Source organism: Gymnogyps californianus, chromosome 4 (genome assembly GCF_018139145.2).
Source record: "Gymnogyps californianus isolate 813 chromosome 4, ASM1813914v2, whole genome shotgun sequence".
Taxonomy (NCBI): Eukaryota; Metazoa; Chordata; class Aves; order Accipitriformes; family Cathartidae; genus Gymnogyps; species Gymnogyps californianus.
In genome coordinates, this window is record NC_059474.1 from 50,459,679 (window position 1) to 50,481,666 (window position 21,988).

The 21,988-nt window shown below is 62.1% G+C and overlaps 2 protein-coding genes across 2 annotated transcripts; one reads left to right on the forward strand and one right to left on the reverse strand.

Moving 5' to 3' along the window:
- Window positions 1-6,009: 6,009 nt before the first annotated feature.
- CLDN23 (claudin 23) lies at window positions 6,010-6,711 on the forward strand. The gene has a single exon (XM_050896737.1). It carries the CDS (start codon window positions 6,010-6,012, stop codon window positions 6,709-6,711), a length of 702 nt encoding a protein of 233 aa, XP_050752694.1.
- Window positions 6,712-7,853: 1,142 nt separating this feature from the next.
- On the reverse strand, window positions 7,854-21,719 carry LOC127016313 (low-density lipoprotein receptor-related protein 2-like). Its single transcript, XM_050896729.1, has 33 exons — window positions 21,603-21,719; window positions 21,007-21,126; window positions 20,481-20,600; window positions 20,172-20,399; window positions 19,828-19,941; window positions 19,607-19,726; window positions 19,173-19,298; window positions 18,866-19,072; window positions 18,530-18,698; window positions 18,223-18,391; window positions 17,749-17,974; window positions 17,250-17,375; window positions 16,826-17,041; window positions 16,294-16,602; window positions 15,833-16,045; window positions 14,971-15,645; window positions 14,346-14,561; window positions 13,893-14,131; window positions 13,681-13,810; window positions 13,158-13,336; window positions 12,857-13,043; window positions 12,282-12,500; window positions 11,870-12,053; window positions 11,380-11,581; window positions 11,145-11,309; window positions 10,645-10,845; window positions 10,009-10,552; window positions 9,734-9,862; window positions 9,441-9,548; window positions 9,116-9,353; window positions 8,576-8,987; window positions 8,213-8,348; window positions 7,854-7,927 (listed from the first exon to the last, which is right to left on the reverse strand). Exons 1-30 carry the CDS (start codon window positions 21,712-21,714, stop codon window positions 9,193-9,195), a joined length of 6,114 nt encoding a protein of 2,037 aa, XP_050752686.1. The 5' UTR covers window positions 21,715-21,719; the 3' UTR covers window positions 7,854-7,927; window positions 8,213-8,348; window positions 8,576-8,987; window positions 9,116-9,192.
- Between the last annotated feature and the right edge of the window lie 269 nt (window positions 21,720-21,988).

Sequence of the window (21,988 nt, forward strand, 5' to 3'; positions counted from 1 at the left end):
CGCATTGAAGGCAGGCTGTACTGCATGGATCTGACACTTTGCCAAGAAGAAAAGTGTTTTCCTTTCATTTGCAAGATTTCTCTGACTAACCTGGAAGAGTCCTGTGCTTTCCTCCAAAGGGGGCAGGATCCTCCTGTGGAGCAAAACTGGGCAGTCTGTTCACCAGCAAGTAACATGGGAGTGAGATGCAACTATCCTTCCATCCAAACTGTCCATGTAGTTCACAAATACAGTAGGGGTATTTCCTATCGTCATGACGGATGTCTTATGCCACCTATGTTCTCATCCTGTCCACTATCAGAATAAAATTCCCATAGACCAGAAGTCCCACTGTTTCTCAGTCCCCAGAACAGGCATGGGACGCAGCTGTCCCCCGCCCAGGGCTTTCTCAAGAGGAAAGGTTTTCTCCTGCAGCCTTGGCCATACATCCAGTGGTTTGACCCACAGAGCTGACCAAACTGCTAGAAAATACATAAAGGCACAGTCATAAGCCATCTGCGCTTTGGTTTCAGGCCTTTCAGCCCAATGAGAGATCAAAGTACGTGCAGATGAGTCATATTTACAGTAACTAGATGAACGCCATCATGAAGCACTGCTCTCGACTTGCCAGTCGCAACATGCTCTGCACCCACGGGCATTGGCATTGCCCTTTAGATCCCAAGCTCTGCGGCCCAGGAACTGGACAAACATACAATTTCCACAGCCAGACACAGCTTTAACCGCTCTCTTCTCCCTGTCTGAAAAGGGCTGCACCTCCAAAACCCAGCACGAGAGCTTCACGTCCAAACCACTTTCAACCATTTCAGGATTGAGTCAGACAAAAGTAGATATAGCTGCAAAAATGCTTTTTATATCATTCTCTGAACTGAAAGCAAAGACTCAGAAGCGGCACTGGGCAATCTGGCAAGTCCAAGTGCAGCAGTTTGGAAGTGAGGGAGTTTAACAGATGAGTGAATACCTGGGGGGCATCTAACAAGGCTTTCAACAACTCATTCCCAGGATTTGGTCTGAATAGTGTTCAGAGTCACAGCTGGGCTGCAGAAACAGAGCAGGAACAACCTCAGTGCTCACTGATGGATGTACTGCTCCCTGCAGGCGTTACAGGATGCTGCTCTCCAAATTGCACAGGCATATGCAGCTCCCTCATGCTGAGTTTTGAGCAGGGGGAACAGCCAAGACTCCTATGGGCCACAGGCCTGAGTATTATAAGCCACTGTGGGGTCACAGTCCTGGAGCAGGACCTGTCAACACGGGGCTTGCAAGCCCTTGCACACCCAACACATCACCTGGTCTCCTCTAAAGTGCATCCTCGGGGCTGCCGTCACCACCATGGCCGGTCTGGAGGGTGGCAGGTCAATGGGCAAATGGAAGGCTAATAAATCTGCTTGCAGAAGTCACACCCCGAAGGCTGGAGAGCTTGGGGCATGGAGCTGCATGCTGGGTGCCGACCACTGTTGCCTGTGCTCTGGGGAGGACGCACAGACGTCTGTTCCACATTCAGCTAGCAAGGAGGACCACAAACCCTGTCTTGCCTGGGGGCTCATCCTTGGCCTCCCGGCGGGCACAAAGACAGTAGTGTGTGTGTCCAGGGAGGAAGCTAGGAGCTGGTCTGAGAGAAGCCCATTGCAACTGCAGCTGTTTGCACAATGCAGAGCGTGTCCCGGCTGCACTCACGTGCTGCCTGGGCCGTGGCTTGGAAGCAAGCAGTCGTCAATGGGGAACCATCATTTTGCACTCTTAGAAACTTGCCCACTCCAAATTCTAGAAGAAAGAGCAGCAAAATGGAGTGGTCAGAACCAAGTCCTTCAACCCGGACACCTGCCTAATGACACTTTCCTGTGGGATGGAGACTAAGGAGAGGCTTAGACAACCAGGTCTAATGCTAAGAAACCCAGCATGGGCTGTTTGAGCTATCCTGCTTTGCTCCCAGCCTGCAGGGATTCAGGGTTTCAACAGAGGCAAACACAGGTGGCTAGTGGACCTGTCCTAGGGGCTAGATCAGAGGAAATTGCAACCCCCCAAGTGCCCCCAGGTGCCGTTCCCAGCCAGTCCCCGTCTCCTACAGCAGGCAGGACACAGGGGGCTGCCATGCTCTGCAAAGCGAATTCTCCTAGAGTGAGAGAGAGGGCAAAGGATACAGAGACAGGGTCAAGTGTTGTGCCTGCTGGGCACTTGCCAGACACAGGGCAGCCCAGGGAGGCACGGCACATGCACTGCCATTTGCCATGTCCACAGACCTGACTGCCATGTGGCTTGGTGGCCAGCATGGGACGAGGCCACTTTGAACCCGAGAAGCGGTTGGGTATAATATTACTTGCATGACATGCAGGCGGTGTGGTGGTATGGGGGGGATCTTGCTGTATGCGACACAGGCGAAGCCCCAGGGTCAATGGGATGTAAACAGGAATTACCAGCTGCAGGCTCCTGCTAAACAGCCCTGGCCCCGGCTCTTCCCCGCACGGCAAACAGGATGCTGAGAGATCCTGCTGCTGCTGAGGATAAGCCCCACAGCGGTGAGGGGAAGGGGGTCAGAGTAACCCCCTTGCAAATATGTGCCCCTTCCACGCTGGTCTCAGTGTCATGAGCTCGGCAGACAGCGTAGGGGCAGAGCTGCCTTCGTGCAGGGAAGCTCTTCTCCTCTCCCGAGCCACTTTTTGAAAGCTCAGCTGGACCCAGGAGTCTGGATCAGACCAAGGATCACAAGGGAAGCTTTGGACATTGTTGTGTGCATGTGTTCCCCAGCTGTGGCCATTTCTGGCATCAGGCACAGCCCAGCTATTACACCAAACTCTGCGCAGTTGGTGTGATAATGGTGTAACCCAAAAGCCACTAGTCCTATCCACACTGATCCTACACTGAGCTGCTGTCACCTAAGAGACACTAGTCCTTGTCCAGTCTGGGGTCCCGTCACCACCAGTGGCTGGAAGCAGACACCTAGGGAGGCAGGGAACAGGCTGAACCCAGCACTATTGCCCTGAATGTATTCCCAGCCTTCAACGGTGCAGGGTACCTGAGGCTGGAAGCAGCAACCTGACACTCAATAGCCCATCATGGATTTTTTTTAAGTTTTTTTCCCTTGGTATCAATCTCAAGCTCCGACCTTCCTGCCCTGGATCTTTTCCAGTTAGCTCAAGGCCTTCTGCTGCTCCTCCAATTTACAAAGGAGGGTTAAAAAATAATAATAATAAAATGCAAGCCAACTCAACCAGGCCTGGATAAAATTTCCATCACGTTCTTAAAGAGATGACTTTGCCAAGGTAGGAAAAAACTAAGTCACAGCCTTGGAGAAGTAGGAAACACCAAGTAAGGTAGCTCTCCCCACCCAGCAGCTAGGGAAATGTGGGAAGGAAGGCAGTTTTAGCCAGACCATTTTATCTCTGAGACCAGATGGCTTTAAATGCTTCCCCAGAGCCTGGAAAGGGCCAGGCTCTGCTTTGAATCACTTTTCATACCACCTCATTAGAAAGTAAAAGGGAAGAAATGAACAATCTATAACTTTGTGGCATCGGGAAACAGCTCTGTTAATCCCGTTTCCTTCCCTGAGCTTACTCAGGGCAGGTCATCCAGCATCAGGGCCATATCACCTAATGTGCTTATCATTGCCCTGCAATCAGGAGCCTGGGCACCAGCCCAAAGGGCAAATGCATCCTCCCTCCTGGGCATTACTAATAAATTGGAAAGGTCCAGGTTGCTAAACCTGACCCCAGCGCTTAAATGCAACACTCCCAGCACCCAGTTTCTGCTTGCTGCTGCAGATCCAAGCAGCGGTCACCTCCCAAACCCACGGCTGTGGGAGCAAGGGCAAGAGGGGCAGAGCATCACTGAGGGAGCAAACAAGAGGAGAAGGAAGGTGCTGCAGGGAGAGGCACCCTAGGGCAGGCACTGCGAAGCCCAGGGTGGGGGTACCTGTGGCACCCCTTGCATCCTGAGCAGCAGACCTCTAGGTTTCTTGGCCTGTCTGGGAAAAACGTGGGCAAATCCAAAAAGATGCAGAATTTCTCCCTTTCCAGCAGGGCTGGCGCACGCCCCACCTGCACACCTGGGATGGGCAGCAAAGCGCTCGCCAGCCACACAGGGCTCAGGGCTTGCTCCCACTTGCTCACAGCTACAGCTCAGCCTGGATGGTCCACAAGCAACCACTGCTTTACCTGCCAGCATTGCCACCAACCTGTGTTTTGTCATCTTAGTAAAAACCTCCTGAGCTTGGGAGGAGCCAAATGGCACTGACAGGCCCTCATACATGGCACCCAGTCTCACTGTGACACCCAGCTCGCTACCAGCCCTTTCCCTATCCCGCACGAGGACTGCATCTTCTCACAGCCAACCTCCACCTTGTGTCCAAATGGAAAGGAAAATACAGCCTCCTGTGAGAGTCAGGACCAGAAGATTTCAGGCTCTTTCAGCACCTGCTCCCGTCAGGGGTGGGAGTCCCATAGCAGAAGGCAGCCCTAGGCAACACATCAGGCAGGCAGCATTTGGTGTGTTGGTTGGACCCACAGCTCCAAGGGCAGTAATGGGTGGCTTGACATGGAGTCAATAGCTGGAGTGGGGTAAAAGTTAAAAAAGTTAATGGGACAGAAGGAGAAACAGCAATCTCTAGCTTAGTTTCTCAGCTGAGGAGTGCCAAATTTTAGCAAACTACTAGCTGCGTACAACAAAGCCAAGTGTCCCCGGTCTGGAGCTAACACAGCTGGCTGTCAGCATTGCTGCCCTGCAGACGTACCTGGGGACATGAGCCTCTGGCTGAGTCCAGCCCACCCCTGCCTTCCAGCTGGGCTGAGATCCAGTGACCAACAGCTCCGCAATCCATCCCCAAAATGATCTGGCACCCACAGAGCAGAAGGGCTACGGGGGCACTCAGGGAATAGCTGTAGGATGGAGGAGTAGGGAAGAGAGCTGGGGAGCAGCTGATCCAGCACAGACCCGCCCAGCCTTCCAGGTGGCCAAGGCCACGAAACCCGCAGTGCAAAGATGCTATGGGGCACACATGCAGCCAGCCCTCCAGATCAGCCAGGGTTGCTCATCCCAAATTAATCCACAGAGCATGCTGCCCTCTTTTGGGCTCAGCGTGACTGGCAGAAATTCAGGGAAATTTGGAGAGGCCCAAGACCAGTGCTTTTTGGGGCTCAAAACCCCACATAGGGGTTCTCAAATGTGGTGACTTCCCATACCTGCCTCAGTGGACATCCCAGGGACTTTTCCCATGCCTGCGAGTGGCCTCTGAGCGCAGCCTGGGAAGGGAAGAGCAGGGCCAAGCTCAGGAGCAGTCCCTGAAGGACAGGGAGATGCTTGCTAGGATGAAGAGCAAGAAGATGAAGGCCAGGGGCTGGGAAGGTCCTGGGGAGGACCACGGGGTCCTTACCAACTGTGAGAGCTGCTAGCATTTCATCTTAATTAATGATTTTCATAAATTAATTCAGTCGATAGTAAAATAAGTTCACAGTCAGTTTAATTGAGAGAGCCATAAAACAGGGTCCTGTGCTTTCCCAGCAGGGAGGAGTCGGGACTGATAGCTGCCAAGCCCCGGGGTGACGCTGAGACGTCCCAGTGCCATCTGCAGCCGGGGGACGGCTGAATGTCCCCCGGCATCCTAGCCCTGCTACCTGCAAGGGGAGAGCGGAGGCCAGAGCTTCGGTAGTTCCCGCAGGCTCCCGCGCCCCTGGAAGGTGCTGCCCCTGCAGCACCCGTGGCTGGGTGCCGGCCAGCCCTGCCTGTGCCGGGCTCCTCCCTGCCTGCACTTCCTCCTGCCGCTGGCACCTCCCCACAGCCCTGGGCACAGCCAGGACGGTGGCCTGGCCTGCACCGGCTCCGCGGGCTGCCCACCTGGGACTACTGCCCTACGTGGGATACCCCTGCCTGCACCGAGCAGCCCTGGGCCATCAGTGCCACCTCTTCTGCCCAGGTGACGGGCAGCAGCAGTGAGCCTCTGCTCCCCCGGAGCCCCCACGGACCTCTCTGCCTCTGGCAAGCAGGAGCACACTTGGAGCCCGCTTCACCCACCTCTCCAGCATGCGGACGCCGACGGTGATGATCGTGGGGCTGGTGCTGTGCCCCTGCGGGCTTCTGCTGACGCTTACAGGCACACTGGCACCCAGCTGGAGGCAGGTGAGCCTCATACCCAACCAGCCCATTGACCTCATCTTGGAGCAGGGCATCTGGGACATGTGCAGAGAGCAGCAGAGCAGCCATGACCGCCGCTGTGGGCAGGCTGATGAGCTGGGCTACTTGGAGCAGGTGCCCGTGCGGGTGGCCCAAGGGCTGATGCCCACCTCGCTGGTGCTCACCCTCCTGGGCTTGGTGGTGGCTGCCCTGGGGGTTCGCTGCTGGCAGAAGGAGCCCCGGCACCTGCTGGCTGGTGTGGCAGGGCTTGTGCTGCTCCTCTCAGGGCTGCTGAGCCTCGTGCCTGCCTCCTGGTACACTCATGAGCTGTGGGCACTGCCTGCACCAGTGGGCAGCACACTGGTTGTAGGCTACAGCTTGGTGCTGAGCTACTTGGGAAGCTGCATGGAGATCTTGGGGGGGCTGGCCCTCACCCTCAGCTTCCACCACTGCTGCAAGGAACGCAGGGCCCCCAAACTGCCCCCCAACCCTGTGCTGGAGGCTGGGCCGTACTCCACCACTGGGGCTTACCGCAATCCCTGGGACGTGCTGGAGGACGAGCGAGACGGACGGCACTGGAGGAGCTCTCTGCCTTGTGACTCCGACTTGTAGCCCCGGCACAAGGACAGCAGTGGGCACCGGCTAGCCCGGCCTGCCTGGCACTGAGAGCAGTGCTGGCTCTTGCCCCTCCAAGCCATGCTCTTCTCTTGGGACACCTCAGAGCAGGCTAGAAACAAGACCAAGGACGTGGCTTGAATCTCTGCAACCTCCTCAAAAGCCTGCCATGCTCCAGGCCCCACAACTGTGCCAAAGCTGTGCTGGGTTGAGGACCAGCCCTGGCTCCAGTCCTTCCATGCAGCTTTTAGCTCATCCTGCTGCACCGTGCAGCAGCTTGGGCAAAGACAGCTCCGGCGTTCCCACGTGAGCAAGGTACAGGTTAGCACTGTGTAGCCTTCCGGGTTGGGAACAGGGGAGGGGAGCATCTCCCACATGTCTCTGCTCAACCCAGGGCTGTGCAAACAGCAAAATAAATGAAGAGGAACGGGTCTGTGCTGTGGGATGGTTATGGGCTTTCTGCCAGGCAGGCTGGGCTGAGAGCCAGTGGGCACGGCTAACCTAGCTCCCTCATGCTTTGCCTGAAGCAGGGAGGAAAGGTCAGTAAAAGGGGATAGGTAGCTTTTATAGCACCTTCCTCAAGGACTTTTCCCCCATGGTCAAAATCAGCTCTGGAAGAGGTTTCTCCTTCCTTGAGCACAGCCACTTCAGGGGACAAAAAGAGATCACGGGAAAAAAAAAAATAGTGTATATTTCCCCCTCCATCATTAGCTTGGTGCGAGGCGGTAAAACTGGTCTCACTGGTTTGTAAGGACACTCAGGAGGTTAGAACTGCACTATAAAATCCTGCTCAGCACCCTGCATAACAGGGCAAGAGCCGAGCCATCTTCCTCGCGGAGCTATTTGGCCAGATTTCTACCCCAGGCGAGCCCAAAGCACCCTGATCGGCAAGCTAAGCCTTGCTGCAGAGGCACAGTGGATCGAGATGCCCTAAGTGTGGTTAAGGAATGGTACAGGATGCACCATGCAGTGGGGGATCAGATTCAGGTAGCTCAGAGTGTGCTGGGGCTGGAGACTTGCTGAAAAACCTCACAAAGCTTTTTGCTCTGGACTGTAAGTTCCCTAGAGCTTAGAGATCCGGGAAGATCAAACCAACCTCCCCTCCCCGGCCCACACACAAACCACAATGGCACCAGAGATGCTGCACAACGTTCCTTTATGAAAATACAGTGTCGGGGCAAGATGGTCCCTTCCTCAGTGGGGCTGGCAGCTCCTGCAGGGATCACAGATGGGTGCATCAGGGATGGGTCTGAGCCAGCCTCCCTGGGCCCACCCCACACCTCCAGCCACAGGCGGAGCAGGACAGCCCCTGCACCAGTCAGACTCCAGGCACCCCCAGGTCTTGCTCCTCTCCCCCAGCAGGAGGACACAACTTGCCTCAAGAGTGGGCACCATGCCAGTGCTGGGCCTGGGGAGGGATCTGCATACTGGGGGGGCCTTGGGGCACCCCAGGGTGGTAGAGGGGTCCCTACCAGGGCCTGCTCCAGGTCCTGCTCACCTCTTTCCCATCGTAAGCTTCATTCACAAAGGTATCACTCTTGGGGGGAAGCTCTTCCTCCTCCTCATCCTCTTCCTCAGGGTCACTTTCACGGTGGTACAAGGTCAGCACCCGGGTGGAGGCAGTGCTTGAGGTCCTGGGGAGGAAAAAAAGTGCACTGAGGATGGCATGGCCATCTCCTAGAGATGGGGCAGATCCCAAGGTCCTGCCACGACCCCCGGTAAATAGCCTGCTGGGGTGATCGGAACTTTCCACATAGCCCAGGAGTGCCCCAGGACACCATGCTGTCCCTAGGCAGGGAGACCCTGTCCTTCTCCATCTTCAGTTGTACCTGGCCTGGCCCAGCCCAGCCCCAGAGCTCACCTCCTCCGCCTGTCCCGCCTCCGCATGTAGGCCAGGGCCCCCACAGCAGCAGCAGCGAGCAGCAGGAGCACGGCCACCCCCAGGGCGATAGGTCCTGCAACGGGCTGCACCTCTGCCTCCTCGCAGTAGTCACCACGATAGCCCAGGGCGCAGTGGCATGTCACTCGCCCAGCCTCGATGGCACAGTCCCCACGCAGGTTACACGTCTCGCTGCTGCACGGCACGGCCCCCAGCACCTCCTCGGTGCTGGGGTGTACCAGGAAGGGCTCCCCATGCTCCTGGGGACCAGGAGCTGCGGGCAGGCTGGGGCCGGGCTGCCAAGGCTTGGGTGCAGCTGTGGGTAAGGCTGGTTTCTGGGACATTCCTGATGATGCCACTGTGGGGACCTGCGTCCCCACCTCCACGGAGGGGCCTGGAGGGATGGGCATAGATCAGCAGAGACCCAGGTGAGACCCCCTTCCCAAACTGGGGGAGACTGGGCAGGCCTGCCCTGTGCCCAGCCAGGACCCCTGCACGTCACGGCTGTGGGCAGGCACTCACAGTCAGACTCATCGGAGCCGTCAACGCAGTCGGGGTGCCCATCGCAGATCTGCTCTCCAGAGATGCAGCTCTGGAGGTCAGGGCAGGCCTGGAGTGGGGCCGGGCAGGGCAGGGCCAGCGTGCATGCCACCCCACGCACCAGGTGGTAGCCAGGGGAGCAGCGGCACAGCCGCCCTGCAGGGTTGGGCAGGCAGAGCTGGGCACAGCCCCCAGTTGCTCTTCGCACAGCCGTTGGTGCCTGCCAAAACAGCATGGGTTAGCATGGCCACCATGGGGCACGGCTCAACCCCCCAGATGCCCCAGGCTGGGCCAGCCCCAGACCCACCTTCCTGCGAGAACTGGCTGTAAATCTTCATGGCTACCAGCTCCTGCTCCATCGGGAACCACCAGCTCTTGGCGTGCTCCAGCCGGCTGTGCCAGATCTTGCTGGAGCCTGGACACACACAGGGTCAGCACTGCTCCACCTCCTCCCACAAGGGTGCATGGGATGGGAGGTGGGGTCCCCCAGCCTGCCCTTCACCCTGAGGAGGGGCAGCCTGCGCCCCACAGCGACTGGCAGAGACCCCTACGTCCTGGTGCAGTAGGAGGAGCTGGACAAAGCACAGCAAACGGACTCACCGTTGGTTGAGGTCGTGCTCCAGAGCAGAAAGCCTTCTCCGATGGCGAAGAGTGAGAGACCATGCAGCCCTTCCCGCACCACCCGGAAGTGGGATCCGTCCAGCTCGACGCTGCTGATGGTGCCTCTCTCTGCAGGGCACAGACGCAGGGACATCAGACGTGGGGGCACAGAGGGCTCCGGGCTGCCCTTCGGGGCCACGCCAGGCTGTGCCCTGCGGACCGAGCGCCCGCACCACTGCTACCCCCAGCGGTGCCCCAGCTCAACCCACACTCACCAGGGTCTGCCCAGTACAGCCGAGTGCCAGCACCCCCGAAGGTGAGGCCAGTGGGAGCCCGGGCTCTCCTCCAGATCGTTCTGCGGCCAGTGCCGTCCATGGCCACACACTCCACCGCGGCGCTGGGCCTGCGGCTGCCATCCACCGTGACAAAGCACATGGTGGAGGCACGAGGGCACAGCGCCAGCCAGGCAGCGCCCTGCAGCCCCTTGCTGAGCAGCACCAGGGCCCACCGCCCCCCGGGAGCTGCCACGTGGATGCTGGGCGGCTGCCCCCCGATCCAGTACAGGTTCCCACTCAGCCAGTCCAGGGCCAGGGATGTCACCGTGCCCTCCACAGCCACCGCCTGCTTCCAGGACAGCCGGCCCCAGTCCTTCAAGCGCAGCAGCCCGATGGAGTCGCTCCCCACCTCCGCAAAGTACAGGCTCTTGTCTTTCACTGCGTAGTCGATGGCTGTCAGGCGGCCCACCTTGGCCAAGGGCAGGGCCCGGTGCGGGGGAAGGCCTTGGGATCCAGCCGTTGCGGGCAGGTCCTTCAGGTAGACCTGGAGGAAGGAGGCAGCACTAGGATGGGGACCCCACTCCTCTGACAGCGGCGAGGACAGCAGCCCCCAGGGCTGGCCCCGGAGGACAGTACCTGCGCCACGGCTGCCGGTGACACCAGGAGGGCAAAGGCTGAATCGCGGAGGGGCAGGCAGGTAGTCTCATCGGCGGCCAGCGTCAGCCCGGCAGGGCACCGGCACTGCCCAGCGTGCCTGGCGCTCAGCAGGCACAGGTGGGAGCAGCCACGTGTCACGCATGGATTAGGGGCCACGGGGCGCAGGGCTGGGTGCATCACCTGTGGGAAGGGCAGGCTCAGCCTCACAGCCCCACCAGCACCCAGCAGTGGAGCTGAGCATGACCAACACCATGCCATGCTCCTGAGGCCTGGACACGGCCCAGCTGGGGGCAGGATGGTGAGGCAGAGATGCTCCAAGAGGACCAGAGACCCTTGACCACAGGGACTGCTGCCCAAGGACCACCGGGATGGGGCTACAGCTCCCAGTGGCTCTGCACTCAGAGGACGGCAGGGCCGTGCAGGGTGGGAGTCCCAGCAAAGCTGGCACAGCAGGGTTCGGGGCTCCCCCAGATAGGTACCTGGAGGCCGTGGGGCTGCCCGTGTCGCTTGAGCAGCACAGTCCTGTTCTTGCCGCTGGCCTTGTCCACCTGCTGCACGGACCATGACTTCCTCTCCGACCAGTAGAGCTGCCCCTCGCACACAGCCGCCGCGAAGGGGCTCCGGACCCATCCCAGCTGCAGGACCTGGCAGAGAGGCCGTGAGCACTCACCCCCACCCCCGTCAGGGCCTCGTCACCGGAGCCCCACCACACACCTTCACACTGGTGCCATCCAGATGTGCAGAACCAACAATGCCCAGCTTCTCATCCAGCCAGAAGATCCTCCACATGGGGAGGTCGAGGGCCAGTGCTGTGGGCCAGCCCAGCCCCTGGGCCAACAGCACGTGCCGCCAACTCCCATCCATAGTGGCCTCCATCAGCCGTGGGTGGCTCCCCACCTCTGACCAATACAGCAGCCTGGCGGAAAGAGAGGTGCTGGCTCACGGACCTGCCACAGCATCGTTCCAGTACCAGGGCAGGCCAGAGGAGCAGTGCAGAGCTTCCCATCCCATCAGGGACACACTGAGAGCTCCACCCAGGGCAGGTGCCTGGGCTCCTTCTTCCCCAGTCGCACAGCCCCGACAGCACCCAGATGAGGCCGTCCCAACTCTTCCCCAGCCTGTCACCTGCCTCCATGGCAGAAAATGGGGCAGGGCAGGGCAGGGATGGCAAGGAGGTCCCTATGTGCTCTTGTCCCAGCCTTACCCTGCCAGAGGCTGGAGCACCAGGGAGTGGGGCCGGTCCAGGTCTCCATCCATCACCACAGTGTACTCCGGTATCCCTCGCCAGGCAGCCCCCAGGCGAGTGGCCAGCACCTGCCCTGCTGCCCCATCTGTCCAGTACAGGTTCCTCCCGAGCCAGTCCACTGCTATACAGTCCGATCTCACACCTGCAACGTGCCCAAGAGTCAGCACCCGTGGGGTGACAGCTGCATGGCCCTCTGGCACAATGCTCCCAGCCCAGGTCCCCTCCATCCCAGGAGCTCCGGCTCCTCCCAACCCTGCTCCCACCAACACCACTCCATACAAGGGGACACAGCCTGGCACCCCACTGCAACCTGGAGATTGCACAGCCACTGAGAGGCCAGCCCTGCTAACCCTACGCTGTCACAGCCCACCTTTCACCAGTGTGCCTTTCTTGCCCAAGTCGAGGTCCTGCCAGCGGATGCTCTCTGTGGCCAGGTCCATCCAGAAGACTTTCCTCTCCACCAGGTCATAGTCAAGCGAGAAGACAACACGATCCTTGTCAGTGGTGAGCAGCACCTCCTCACGCCCACTCCGCAGGCCATAGGACAACACCTCTGACTGCACGGCCACCAGCAACATGGGTTCTGGTCCTGGGGCAACACAGAGCCGCCCAGATCCTGCTCAGTGCTGGTGGCCCCATGGCCCCAGCACACGCAGGCAGGGAACATGGCACTTGCAGGCATCGGAGCCTGCTGGGACTCGGCCCTACCGCACAGCATGTTCCCCAGCTAGTGCAGATGGATTTTCCGATCTGCCACAGGCTGGCAAGCAGCAGCTCACAGCTGAGCGGGGCCTGGAAGGCCACGTGGCAGAGGGGACAGGGCCATTCGCAGGACTACAAGGCTCCCCGTGGGCAGCAGGCATGGGGGGACAGGTACCCACCGGCTCCTGGTGTACCCTAGAGTGCCAGGGACCTTCAGCACTCCTTGGCTGTCCCAGGGCTTACCAGCAAGTTTGCAGACGCGGCCGTCGGGCTCCAGCAGGTAGCCAGGGAGACAGCCACAGCTGTAGGACCCCAGGGCATTGAGGCACGTCTGGCTGCAGGCTCCCTTGCCCCGCTCTGTGCACTCATCTATGTCCATGCAGGACAGACCATCCTTGGCCAGCCGATAGCCCAGGTCACACCAGCACCGCTGTGGGGAAAGGGGCTGTCAGAGTCCCCCCTTGGGGACATGAGGCTCCCTCCTGCAGCTGGACCAGGGCAGCATGGTGGGGTAAGCCCCTGGACCAGGGCTGCTGGCACTCACAGGGCCCTGGGGCGAGGGGTAGCAGAGATGAGCGCAGGACCGCTGGCAGGGCACAGAGCACTTCCCCGCCTCGTCCGAGCCATCCGCACAGTCCTGCCGGCCGTCGCACACCAGGGATGCATTCAGGCAGGCCCCTAGCCCACATGGGTACTCATGACTCTGGCAGGGAGCAGGTTGGCCTGCAGGGACACGCAGGGAAGGCTGCCCTGAGCCTCGTCCACCAGCTCCTTTTGCTCGGCTGGGGCAGATTCAGGTGCTCCCACGGGGTACCCAGGGCTCACCCCAGCCACATCCAGAGCTGTGCCAGTAGCCTGGCTTCAGGCTATCCTAATCCCAAGGCCACCAGCCCTACAGGGACAACAGCTACCGGGGGCCTAGAGCCACCACAGATGCTGGGAAGAGGCAACCAGCACACAGCGCCTTTTGCCTCAGCACAGACACATCCCCACCTCCCTCTGTGCTGGGCACCCACCAACCACCCCTGGGTGAGACACAGAGGGGATAAAAGCAGGGTGTTGCTCACAGCCAGCCTCGTCACTGCCATCTGTGCAGTCACTCTCTCCATCGCAGCGCCAGACATCAGGGATGCACTCGTGGCCATGGGAGCAGCCCCACTGCCGGTCCCCACACAGCCCTTCCTCCCAGGGACAGCCCTGCAAGAGCAGAGGGTGAACAGGGCCACCAGCCCTCCCGGGAGCGAGCGGGGACAGGCTGTGTCCCCACCACCCCACCCACCTGCTCGTCTGTGCCATCCCCACAGTCAGCAGCACCATCGCAGCGCCAGGCCTCCGGCACACACTCCCCGCTGCGGGGACACGCCACCTCACCCGTGCGGCAGAGCAGCGGCCGGGGCACGGCGCAGCCCTCCTCATCCGAGCCATCCCGGCAGTCACGGTCACCGTCACAGCGCAGGGCCAGGGCCACGCACTGCCCGCTCCGGCAGGGGAACTCGGCCGGGCTGCACTTCTTCGGCACTGCAGGCAGGGCCAGGGCTGAGCAGGGGGCACTGTCCCCATCCCCATCCCACCAGCGCAGTCATGGCACTGAGCAGGGTACGGCCCCCTCCAGCCACTCAGCAGGTTGCCCTGGCCAGTGCCTGCTCCTGGACCCACAGGAAACCTGGTGCACCCACCTGTGGGGCAGGCACCCCCCAGAAGCCCCTGTCCCACCCAGCCCCCAGGGTCTCACCACAGCCCTGCTCATCGGCATGGTCCAGGCAGTCGGCATGGCCATCACACAGCCAGCTCTCGGGGATGCAGCGGGTGGCAGCGTCACAGCGCAGGGCGCACTCCTGCGTGGGGCTCCAGCAGCCTGTCTCATCCGAGGCGTCGGGGCACTGCGGCACCCCATCGCAGCGCTCCCCAGCCCCAACGCATGCAGCTCCGCTCACGCAGTGGAACGCCCCTGGGGAGACAAGGGGCCTTGCTAAGCCTGCAGCAGACAGCCAGGGTGCCCAGGCCCTCTGCTAGTCCCCCAGCGACCTAGAGTGGCCCCACACTACAGCGACAGGGCTTGGTCCCTCCTAGTCAGTGCATCTCCAGCAGCCTAGGTCCCAAGCAAGGCGACTGAGGCAGTCTCAGCTCAGCCACATCTAGGTCACCACGAGCAGTGGGACCAGCCCTGTCCCCTTCTGACAGCACCTCCAGCCCAGTGCCAAGCTCAGAAGAAACCAGTATGCCGCATCACAAGCATCAGAGCCCAGGACACACTCAGACCTTCCCAGGACCCCATCCCACCAACCCCACCAGGAAGCAGTCAGAAGCCCTGGTGCAGGGCGACCCAGCTGTGCAGGGGACTGAAGAACAGCTCCTACCTGGGGTGTCACAGAGCTGGGCACACCCGTCCTCATCAGAGCCATCTGCACAGTCCTTCTCCCCATCACACAGGTACTCCTGGTCCACACACTCAGTGCCATCACGGCAGGGCACATGCGTGCGAGGACAGGACAGATGGAGGACTGGGGTCAGGGGGTGTGCAGGGCTGGATGGGAGGGCTGGGGTAGGTGGCACTACCCGTGCAGGACTGGTTGGGCGCTGGGTGGTGGTAGTTGGCCGTGGGGCAGTGGTCTTGGTTGGCAAGGGCCAAGTAGTGGTGGTGCTGGTGGTGGCTGGCTGCACAGTGGTGGTCTTTGTTGGTGTGGTCCGGGCAGTGGTTGGCACAGGGGTGGTCTTGGTTGATGTGGACTGGCTGGTGGTGGTTGGTGTTGTGGTAGCCTTGCTGGTTGGTGCAGGAGTAGTGGAGGGCGCAGTGGTGGTCTTGCTTGGCGTAGATCTTGTGGTGGAGGTGGTGGGCCGAGCAGCGGTGGTGGTTGGTGTTGTGGTAGCCTTGCTGGTTGGTGCAGGAGTAGTGGAGGGCGCAGTGGTGGTCTTGCTTGGCGTAGATCTTGTGGTGGAGGTGGTGGGCCGAGCAGCAGTGGTGCTTGTGGTTGTTCTTGTAGTGGTGGTCACAGGTGGAGGGAGCGGCAGGTCAGACCCCTTGCTTGGTGGCACTGGCAGAGGCACGGGCACATGAGCCTGGATTTGAAGCTGTGCCCTCCCCACACTCTGGGCACTTCCAAGAGCACCCTACGTGGCCACCAGCAGCCAGGCACCCTGCCCCAGCTTGGAGCAGCACGGGCCACCCAGCCCCATCAGGTACAGCACCAGCGCCAGGCACAGAGCCACGGCCCCTCTTACCAGCCTGCAGCTCCGAGCCCACGAAGGCCACCACTCCCTGCACGCCTGCTGCTGGTATGGACAGCACAAGGGCCAGCGTCCTCCGGTCCCACAGCAGCAGAGCCGTCCCGTTTGCCGACACCAGGTATGGCTCAAAGGCGGCCACAAGGCCGTGGGACCAGCTGGGTGCCAGGGTGACTGCTTGCCGCTTGGTTAGACTCAGTGCCCGCAGGCCTGCAAGGCAGAGGGATGGTAGGACCCTGGGGCCCGCAGGCACCCCTTGTGGCCTACCCCGTGCCCCCACAACCCACAGCTATGGCAGGGACCTCACGGCTGAGGCCAGGGGCTCAGCCATGGGGCAGAGTCTGCCTCATGAGCACCCCACTGCCCAGGCAGGGACCTGCTGCATGTAGGGCATGGCTGGTCACTCCTGCCTATAGCGACCACCTCTGCTCCCTGCTCCAGATACCACCAGGGCTCACCCAGGGCTGAGCTCCAGAGCAGGCTGAAGGCTCTGCTATCCATGGCCACAGGCAGGTCTCCAGGCCATGTCTCGTTCCAGGCATCCCACGGAGCACCCCCGGCCAGGCTCAGCTGCTGCAGGGGCTGCCCGCGGGCTAGCCAGTACAGAGCACCCCGCTGCCAGTCCAAGAAGAGGTGCTGGATGCTGCTGCGAGCACGGTGCAGGATGCGCGGGGACATGTCAGACGCCTGGATCACCCCGATGTCCCTCCGGTTACACGCGAGCCAGTACAGGTCCCCCGAGTGGATGTCCACACGGGCAGAGCAGACTTGGCAAGAGTAGGCAGGCAAGCAGTTACATGGCTGTCCCATGACCCTGCTCCTCCGCCTGCGTACCTCCTGCCCCTAAAACCAAGGCACAGCTGCCCAGTGCCTCAGCACGGTCCCAGTGTGGGCACCATGGGACTGCTGTGCTCTGCACCCAGGAGATCCTCAGGCCTCAGGGAGCACCAGGCAGGGGAGCATGCCCTCCATCACCCCATAGGGTCTCACCTGGCAGCCCAGTTGCAATGGCCTCTCTCCTGCCAGGGTGCCCCACGACACGCAGCAGCGTCCCACGGTCATCCGTCCCGTAGAGCACTGACCTCTGCCAGTCCACATCTTGCAGGTGGAGGGGCTCCTGCCACTCCTGCACCCATTTGCTGCGTGCTCCAGGGCCCACCTGCACCAGGGAGATGGCCTTCCCCGACGCATACATGATGGACAGCTCTGCGGGGTACAAGGGCAGCGTGTGAGCGTGGCCCCAGGGACACTGGACAGGGTCACCAGCATGAACTAAGGCAGAAACGTAACAGCACCGGTGTGTGCTGGGAACCTCATCTCACCAAAGCCACAGTCTCTTACGGCCCCCCTCCGACTCCCACAGGGATGCATCCCATCCCAGATAGCCAAGAACCACCTTGCAGACCCTGCTCACCTGCACACTTCCCTGAGGGCAGGAGGAAGAGGCCCTCTGGACACGCACACTTGTAGCCCCGAGGGTGCACAGGGGACAGGAGGCAAAGGTGACTGCACAGGCCCGGAGCACACGCAGCAGTGTCCCCTGGGAGCAAGGGGACATTAAAAGCTCAGGCAGCCATGACCCCCCATACCTCTCCTGATCCCCAGAAACCACAGGCTGTCCCAGGCCTGGACATGGGGCCTCTGGATATGGGCTGGCTACCCCAGGCAGGGTAGCAGTGTCACATGAGGTAGGAGGGCTCAGCTCTACCCGAAGCCATGGGACTCGGCAGCTTTCCTATGGGTTCGTATGTCCCCTCTGTCACAAGCCCACAATCCCTCGCCGCAGGACCAGGAGAGCCATCGGGCAGGACCCGGTGAGCTCCAGGAGCCAGTGCAGCCTCCCCTAGCATCCAGGGAAGCGGTGGGGGTGCTGCCAGCCCTGCACTGGTGCAGGCACCCAGCAGGGTACTCACGGGGAGGCTGCTGCAGCTCATGCAGCACAGTGAAAGCCGAGACAGGTGCGCGGAGCAACACTGCGTGCTCCTGGGGAGAGGCCTGGGTGGCCGACACCAGCTCTGTGCCATCGGTCCAGAAGAACCGGCTCTCAAACACAGCCAGGCCCAGTGGCTCCGTGTGGCTCCGCAGGACAGCAGGAAAGGAGTGGCGCCCGCTGCCATCCACCCGCAGTGTCTCGATGGACTGGGGACAAGGCAAGGCACGGTGACCATGTGGCACCCCCACACCCCGGCGCTGTCCCGCAGCCACGGGGCTCACAGTGGTGCCTTCCCCGTCCCAGCCCAGGGATATGTGCCAGACCTGGGCACCGCTCCCTGCTCCCTCCCATGCCTTGGCTGTAGCCACAGGGGAACCAAGGCCACCCTCCCCACTCCCACCTCATCATCTCCCAGCACCTGGGGGGGCAGAGTCCTGCTGCCCCACATCCCTACCTCCTTGTACTCGCTGATCCAGTACAGCCTGCCAGCCACATGGTCCAGGCTCAGCCCCACAGGCTCCTCCATGGACACCACTGTGAGCTCCCGCCGGTTTGAGCCATCCATGCCAGCTGCAGCAATGACTGTTCGGCCCCTCTGCCCACGGTTGACCCAGTACAGGGACCTGGGGGCAGGCACTAAGCACCCACGTCACGGCATAACACCAGTGCTGCCACAGCTCCACAGCAGGCATGACACAGTCAGCACCAGCATCACTCACCCAGGAGCCCGGGGCCAACCCTGGCTCACTCGCGCTCCTCACCTTGCAGCCGGATGCACTGTCAGCTGCTCCGGTGCCACATCCTTCCCCAGCACTGTCACATAGCCCCGGCCATCGCCCAGCCCTGCACAGATGGCTGCAGGGTGGCTGCTGGCCCAGTACAGCTGCCCTGTGAACCAGTCCACAGAGATGCTGTTCACCTCCTCGACATCTGCAGAGACAGAGTGGTTTAAGGCACACCACCGCTGTTCCAGGCCGGGAGGCAAAACCCATGTTGCCCCTTCCGCTATGGGAAGGGCAGGGCTGGGATGGCAGGCCAGCTCTCAACACCCATCTCAGCCCCACTATGGCACCCAGCACCCTCGCACTCCTCCCCACCTGCATAGAGGGGCCGCGTGCCCTTCCCCGGGAGGTGAGTGCGGAGCTCGCCCTCCTCTGTCAGCCAGTAGTAGGTTTCTCGGAGCAGGTCGTACACCACGGCACGGGGTTCGGTCTCGCTGGAGAGCAGGGGCCGGTAGGCTTGGGTCCGCACATCCAGAAGGGCCAGGTCCTGCCCCACGGCCACCAGGATCTGCGTTGCGTTGTCTGCCAGGGCGAGGGAAATGTCACCCGGTGAGCGGGGACGCAGCTAGCTGGGGGCACTGCCCAGCCCCTTAGACAGCCCGGGCTCCCCAGCTCACCCTACCTGCCACTTCACAGGTGGTGCCGTGCCACAGGGTGTAGCCCTGGAGGCAGGCACAGCTGAAAGTGCCCGGGGTGTTGCTGCACAGCTGGCTGCAGGGGCTGTACTCCAGGGAGCACTCGTCCACATCTGCGGGGATAGGTGCAGCCAGGAGCCCGCTGCACAGCTGGCTAGCCACCCCCAGCCAGCACCGCCACTGCTCCCCAAGGACCACAGGCAGGCTCCCTAGATACCAGGGCCTGGGCCCCAGCCCCAAAACGCACCAGCTGCCACTGGGACATGACCTAGACACAGCCTTTGCAGGGCCAGGCGTGACACGCAGGCAAGAGCGGGGCAGAGGCAGGCATTCCCACACGAGCGCTGGCTCCAGGGAGACCCTGCTCTCGGCGGCCGAGGCCACACGTGCCCGAAGCGCGCGCGCCCTGACCTCTCCTTACCAGCACAGCTCTGTCCATCCGCCTGCAGCACCCAGCCGGCCCCGCAGGAGCACTGCACTCCCCAGTGCGTGTCAGTGCACGTCTCTGCACAGCCCCCATTGCGTACAAAGCAGCTCCGACCTGCGGGGACACAGCAGAGGGGTGACATGACGCAGGACAGCTCTGTGGCTCTCCCCAGCCCCAGCCACACGGGCAGTGGCCAGCAGCCACACGCAACTCACCGCACGTGCTGGGCTCGTCAGTGCCGTCCAGGCAGTCGTCCTCGTCATTGCACATCAGGGACTCCAGGATACACTTCCCCTCGTCGCACCGCACCATGCCAGGCGGGCAGGGGGCTATGGCACACGCAGCTCATGTGAGGAGGACAGACCGATACCAGGCGGGCACAGGGAAAAGCCATGGGTTCCAGACTCATGGGGAGGCCCCGCAAAGCATCAACAGGTTCCTGGGATGCTTGCCACCATCCCAAGGGGAGCTGGGGCCCAGGAAGGCAAAGTACCCCTTACTTCACATATGGCCTGGACAGGTCTCACCCCACTGAGGAGCATCCAGCGTGCTTGCTTACCGCAGACATCTTCATCCGAGGAATCGCCACAGTCATCAATCCCGTTGCACTTCCACTCGGCCATGATGCACACCCTGTTCCTGCACTGCCACTGCCCAGGCAGACAGGGCTGCTGGGGACACCCCTCCTCGTCCCAGCCATCCTCGCAGTCCTGGTGCCGATCGCACAGCTCCCAGTGTGGGATGCAGTGGTGGGTGCCGGGACACTGCACCTTCTTTGGCCCACACACTGAGGTAACAGAGCAGCACTCACACCCTGCCCTGTGCCCCCAGCCACCCCCACTCAGCCCCCCCAGCAAAGACTACGTACCACAGTCCTGCTCATCAGAGCCATCCAGGCAGTCAGCAGCACCGTCGCAACGCCAGCTGCTAGAAACACACCGGCCATCGTCACACTGCCAAACGTGGGGGTCCCCACCACAGGCAACATCTGCAGGACAGCACATGGTCACTGGGACCTACCTCTCCAGCACACCCACAAGGGTCCCCTCCGTCCTGGCACGGGGCAGGTACTGGCAATGCCCGAGGGAGTCTGCCAAGGGGCTGGCCACAGCAGCCTCCAATAGGGCTCTCCGGCAGATGGGGGGCTGCCTCGCTCAGCATGCGATCCAGGATATGTCCCCATGCCACAGACATCCCCCAGGAGCTCTGGGGCACACACGTCCCTGCAGGGTGCCACACAGGAGCCACTGGCAGAGCCAGCAAGGAGTGAGGTGCCTCTGGCCTGCCCTGCCCCCCCAGCCTACCCCGAGCACCAGGACCCCTCAATGCCCACGCAGCGCAGCCCCCCAGGCCACCCCATGAGAGGGGATGGGTGCCAGCTCCCCCCTGCTCACCACACTGCTCATCCGTCCCATCAGGACACTGCTGTTCACCATCGCAGAGCCAGGGAACGGGGATGCAGCTGGCACCGCAGGCGGCCTGGCGTGAGGCTGCGCACGTGGAGCCGGTGGGTGCTGCAGGAAAGAGGGAGCCCGGCCCGTGGTCAGCCTGGGCGCCGCGCCGAGCACCCACTGGCACACACCCCACGCAGCTCGCCACTTGGGGGTCCCAGCACAGCCCCACAGAGAGGGGGACTGGCCACAGCCAGGGTCACCCCAGGACCTCGTGCAGGGCTGGAGGGAGAACTGCGGCCTCTCGTTCCCCCCAGGGAAGGCAGGGACCCCCCAAGCCCCCTAGGCAGTGGGACGGGGCTCCTTAGGGTGCAGAGACCCCCCCATGCTGTCAGGGTGGGAAGGATGCCACAGGGGGCAGGTCCCCCACATCACCGGGGGGTGGGGAGAACGGGGACACCCTAGGTGGTGGGGATCCCCCCATAGCCCATCGCGGGGGGCAGCAAGCAGCCCTGAGGCAGCGAGCGCCCACCGCAGCGCCTCCGGATGGGGCAGGGACCTCCCCCCGCCCCGGCCCGCCCCCCTCGGCCCCGGCTCACGGGCGCGGCGGGTCCCGGCGCCGGCGGTGATCCCGGTCAGCAGCAGCGGCGGCAGCAGAAGGATGCTGAAGAGGGCGAGGAGCAGGCGGAGCGGCGGCGGGGGGCGGCCCATGGCGGCGGCGGCGGGGAGGGGCGGCTCCGGGGGTCCGGCCGGCGGAGGGGAGCGCGACGCCGCTGCCGCCGCCGCCGCCTTTATGCCCGGGCGCGGGCAGCCATTGGGCACCGCGGGCACCGCCCGCCGCCGGCGGAGACCCCGGCCCGCCCCGCCGCCGCGGGGGCTGCGCCGGGGAGCCCCCAGCCAGGGACCGGGAGGCGCCAGCCTCGGGCAGGGCAGCTGCGGTCCCAGGCCGGGCGCGTTCGGGGCCCGCCGCCTCCCCCCCCCTCCC

Coding starts and splice junctions, on each gene's coding strand:
- CLDN23 (XM_050896737.1), top strand. CDS start 6,010: ATGCGGACGCCGACGGTGATGATCGTGGGGCTGGTGCTGTGCCCCTGC.
- LOC127016313 (XM_050896729.1), bottom strand. CDS start 21,714: ATGGGCCGCCCCCCGCCGCCGCTCCGCCTGCTCCTCGCCCTCTTCAGC. Junction 11,310..11,379: donor TGGATGGCACCAGTGTGAAG/GTGTGTGGTGGG, acceptor CCTCTCTGCCAG/GTCCTGCAGCTGGGATGGGT. Junction 9,354..9,440: donor CAGCCAGTTCTCGCAGGAAG/GTGGGTCTGGGG, acceptor CTGTTTTGGCAG/GCACCAACGGCTGTGCGAAG.